Consider the following 5,136-nt stretch of genomic DNA (forward strand, 5'->3'; position numbering starts at 1 on the left):
TGGTCCACTTAAAAATACCACATTAATCGTAGATCATACTTCTTGCTAGGTAGGAATATCCTTATTACGATATGTTTCTTCTACTTAGTTGCAGGTTGGCAATCTAGAAGTGCATATCGTACTATTGAAATAGGAAAAAAATAAAAATAATCAATGAACACAGACATGTAGGCCAACCCTTGAGCTAGGAGGAGGAATTTATAGAATTTCAATTTCTACATTATAAATAATATAGTGATTTTCCACTCAGCTAAAGTAAACTCTTATATATATAGTTTCCACATAGCTGTGACACTGACTCGGCTAAAACTATACACATCTCTTCCTACTAACATTCAAACCAATCGATACAATAATTAAAGTAAAATTAATAATAGGAAAGTGCTTGAAGCAAAAAAAAAAAAAAAAAAAAATCCCCCACATATATGATTGAAGTAGGGTCATTATTTCGCTTCAAACGTGACCTATATACAACTTCTTCTTTTTTTCTCTTTTTTTGGTTCCTAATTCTCTGTCCTATGATCAATGGTACAAGAATGTATTAGTTCCAATTTGATCAGTGAGTTTTATCATCACCAATATTATTATGAATCTTGAAGAGGTCAAGACGAGAATCTCCCAATCGGAGAGAGTAAGCAGCTTTCTTGTATTGGTCCCAAGTGAAGGGCTCATAGAGACTTGGTTTCGGAGGTGAGACAAACTCTGGAAGAGGATAGATCCATGAGTTAAGGGGTGGAGCCCCAAAGTACACCATTGACATTCTTGGCTTCATTGAGTTTACCAATGCTCTATGTCTTGCGCTCACAAATCTCCCATTTGTCAAAACCTTCAATTCATTGCCAATAATAAAATAGAAATAAGTTAGCAAATATTATGTTTATGTTACTCTAGGCATTTGGAAGAAAATCAAATACTAAAATGCGTTGACTTATTATATAATATGTATGTAAATAAACAATATATATGGTACTCAAAATGGTCCTCCAATTCAAATGAATTTATCAATAATGTATGTATGAAATTAAGAACGTATCTCACTTTTATAAGTCAATAATGTATGTATGAAATTAAGAACGTATCTCACTTTTATAAGTAAAAAAAGTTACTTTGACTTTTGTTGTAATATTTATAAATAAAAAAAAAAAGGAAAATATAAAATCAATATCATTATCGGTCCACTAAATTTTTAATATTTTTAGAGTCATGGTTATAGTGTACGTTTTCTGCCTTGGAAATCATTGTGAAACCCGTTGAAATTTTTTAAGAGGGCATATATGACTACAAAATCCACAGCAAAATCACCAACCTGTAAGGCATCACCGACGATCACATAGAATTCAGTGGGGTCAGGAGGGACTGGGACCCACAACCCATCATGCAAAGATACTTGAAGCCCCCCTACGTCGTTGGATTGCAAGATGGTCAAGATCTGAGGGTCAGAATGTTCACCAAATCCTATCCTATTATTTGTACACTGATACTGATAAAGTTTGGGTGTTGGGTCCCAATCATTGATGTCTTTCACAGGAGGATAGTGATTGAGCCTAAGAAGTGAGTCACTGTGAACGTCTCTGATGAGCTTACTAAAGATGCACTTGTCTTGGATCCATAGGCCTTCAGCCACAAGATCAAGAATCTCACACGCTACTTCCTTAACCGCTTGTATGTAATCCTTCACAACGCAACTGTAAAGATAAAAGCAAAAATAATTTTACTCAGATAAAAGTCCCAAAAAAAAAATTTATTTGCCTAAGAAACTCTCTTTTTGGTATTAAAAAAAAAATTGCATTCACTTTAATCCTAAATATAAGTAAGAAGTTCGAACAATTACATAGAATGCAAGTACAAAAAAAGGAAATGTGATTTTAACATAAAGACACCTCACAAATTTTACTAAAATATTAAGATAATTTTTGAGAAAATGTGGAGTAAGTTAAAAAATAAAAAATAAACACGTGGAGTGGTTTAAGTCTGGTTAATGATATGATTGTATAGTTATTGATTTGTTTCTGACTTTTTATTTTATTGAGTACATAATTTGTTTTCTTCATACAAGTTATAATATCATCACCGGCCAGTACTAGGCCTGCCGGGGAAGTGGGAGTCACAGTTCTAAATGGGGGTCCAATTAATGCAAGCATGCTTAGCACAACTACTATTAACATTATTTGTCTTCTTTTCTCTATGAAACTATTAACATTATTTGTCTCTCTCTTGGCAATGGAAGCCCTTAACATATATATATATATATATATATATATATATATATATATAAAATAAATAAATAAAAGCGTTTGAAAAAGAAGTTAGAAAAACATGGTGGAAATGCAAACCCATTGAGTAAAAGTTGATCCTTTGTTACCCCTATCTATGTTGAGCCCCCCCTAAGGTTTAGACTTAGACCCAAATGAATAATTATTGAAAAAACAAAAGGCATGCCCATGCATTTTACAAATAGTGGCTGACAGATATAAAGGAAAGCTTTTCACTTTATTTATTCACTTTCAAGTTGAAATAATGAAAGAATTAGGAGGCTATCAATTGGGTCTTCTTCCTCATTTGTTGGGATTGCCCTGTTTGCTATTTGTCGAATTTTGGATTTTCTGTGTTAGGCAAATGGTAACAGCTAGCCAAGGTTTAGGCCAATAGGTTGAATATCGCACGCTTGGCTCTATTTATATATGGGAAATAACCTTAGAAGTTAGAACCCATTATTCAAGAAAAGAACACTGTATTTCTATGTACTCAAATACTTTATGAAGTACAATGATGACAGAATTTTTCTCATATATTTCTTTTGTACATTTACTAAGATGTAACTGGTTTATAATAAACTAATAAAACTTATAACTGTATGTAAAAGTAATCCTTCGATTTCAACTATTACTTCAAAAATCTTGAAGAATATTTCAAAAGTTGCGTTTTCAAACATCAAGAAAGGCGTACAAGTACTTTTTAAGAGGCTACAAGATCTCTCTCTCTTTTTTTCTTTTTTTCTTTTTAATAAAGATACAAGATGATCTCGCCAATTCAACTTAAGTGTTTATTTGGTAGTAATCTATTTTTTTTTAGCCTATTTGCATAGTATTTGTCAAATATATTTTTTTAGTAACATATATAGTTAACATGTGACAAAAAGTTAAAAGTCAAAAACTCGATTTTTTATAATAAAAAAAAAAATCTGAGACAGCAAAAAACTAATAGCACACCAGCAAAAGTCAAACGTTCTCTTATACAAAACAATTTAAAGAAGGCATATCAGTAAAACTTTAGAAAAAATACAATATATAAAATAACTGTAACTTATACCGTGTTACTTAATTAATCCTTCTTTTTTCATAAAAGGAAATATGTCCTTTTCTAGGATACCAAGCACTATCCCCACCATTTCATCTGAAAAATTAATTAAATCCCTTTCTTTACAGGCCAGGTGGCATGTGTGTGTGTATATATATATATATATATATATTTTTTTTTTTTTTTTTTTTTTTTTTTTGATTTGTATATATATATATATGTCCAAGCGTTACTATTTATATTGGGCATTAAAAAATTAAAAGAAAATGAATCAAGCACGCTACAATCCTAGCATGAAACCCGCGAACCTGTTGGACACAAAAGAAACAGAAAACAGAAGCTTTGTTTCTCTTTCCCCTATCCATATCACAGTATATTTATTTTAATCAATGACCATTGTTACATTAATGAATACGTAAACTCAACGTTCAAATTAAATTATATCCAAAAGGTTTTTACAAAAAAAAGAGCTGAAAAAGATAGAAGGATAAGATAGCAATGAGATGAGGTATTACCTGAATTTTGTAGGGTCATTGGAGATAGCTTGTGATCTTTCAGAAATGGACAGAGAGTTTGTGTGAAGGAGAAGGTATTCGAGCTCACCCATATCGCCATTGGGGCCAATGCTTTTGCAGCCATAACCAAAAGGACTAGCTGGCCCAGCTCGTTGCTTCTCTGTGGTTGTTCTGCCAAAAAACTCAGACCCTTCCTCTTCCATTCTTGCTATTATCTCCTTTGACACACCATGGTTAACAACTTTGAAGAAACCATATTCTTCACAGGCTTTCACTATTAACTCAGATAACATTGACCTATTCAAAGAAAGATCAATGGTTGGAATCCCTACTGCCTTTGTTTTCTTGGTTCTTATTGGGGTCGGAGAAGGTACAACCATATTGGTATTTTGGCAAATATAAAAAAAAATAATAATAAAGCTAAGAATAGCTAGCTAGTAAGACTTTGAGTTTGAACTGAGAACTTTGAACTTTGGAGATATGGTCATGGTTGAGTTGGTGCTCTTATATACACGAGTGAGAGAGAGAGAGAGAGAGAGAGAGAGAGAAAGAGAGAGAGAGAAGGAAGGCTACTATATATGATTATAATAATTGGTATATGACTCTTATGTAAATAAAAAATTAAAGAAAGTATCGTGATTTTAGGAGAAATGGACTTTGTATAGCATACATGATGGTCCAACATCAATTAATGAATTGTTGTTTTCTAACTTTATTTATTTATTTTCATGATCTTGTATTGTATATATAGTTGTATATATAAGAAGTTGTAAAACAAGCAACCCTTTTACACATCATATCCACCACGCCTTTATGGTGCGTGTGGCTGTGGAAGTGTTAGAATGTAATGTCTAAATGTGTGTGTGTGTGTCTGTGGGTGGGTGTGTGTGAGAGAGAGAGAGAGAGAGAGGTTTACAATTACATTTTGGTAGCGGCTGTTTGTCTCCGTTGATTGGATTTTGTTACCAACGGCGACATTCAAAAGCGTGTGAACTTAAAAGCACTGTTTGACCAAAGTTCATTCATACTACGCGTGTTAACCATTTCTAATTTTGACTCATATATATATATATATATATATATATATATGTTAACCATTTCTAATTTTGACTCATATATATATATATATATATATATATATATATATAGTTATACATATGGGCATTGTGCAGTACCTATCTCAGTTCTTAAAATCCCTTCAATTAAAACGATATTGATATTAATATTGATATTGATATGATACTTTTAATTTTTACGTATCGTATACTCTTTTAAGTCTTAATTTTACGTCTCATTTTGAGAGATTTACAAAAGAAATTTTTCA

At 31.9% G+C, this 5,136-nt stretch overlaps 1 protein-coding gene across 1 annotated transcript; it reads right to left on the reverse strand.

The window, feature by feature from the left end:
• Positions 1 to 325: 325 nt before the first annotated feature.
• LOC142613708 (gibberellin 2-beta-dioxygenase 2) lies at positions 326 to 4,341 on the reverse strand. The gene is made up of 3 exons (XM_075786170.1): positions 3,813 to 4,341; positions 1,307 to 1,685; positions 326 to 826 (listed from the first exon to the last, which is right to left on the reverse strand). Exons 1-3 carry the CDS (start codon positions 4,190 to 4,192, stop codon positions 557 to 559), a joined length of 1,029 nt encoding a protein of 342 aa, XP_075642285.1. The 5' UTR covers positions 4,193 to 4,341; the 3' UTR covers positions 326 to 556.
• Between the last annotated feature and the right edge of the window lie 795 nt (positions 4,342 to 5,136).

This window comes from Castanea sativa, chromosome 10 (assembly GCF_040712315.1).
Source record: "Castanea sativa cultivar Marrone di Chiusa Pesio chromosome 10, ASM4071231v1".
Classification (NCBI taxonomy): domain Eukaryota; kingdom Viridiplantae; phylum Streptophyta; class Magnoliopsida; order Fagales; family Fagaceae; genus Castanea; species Castanea sativa.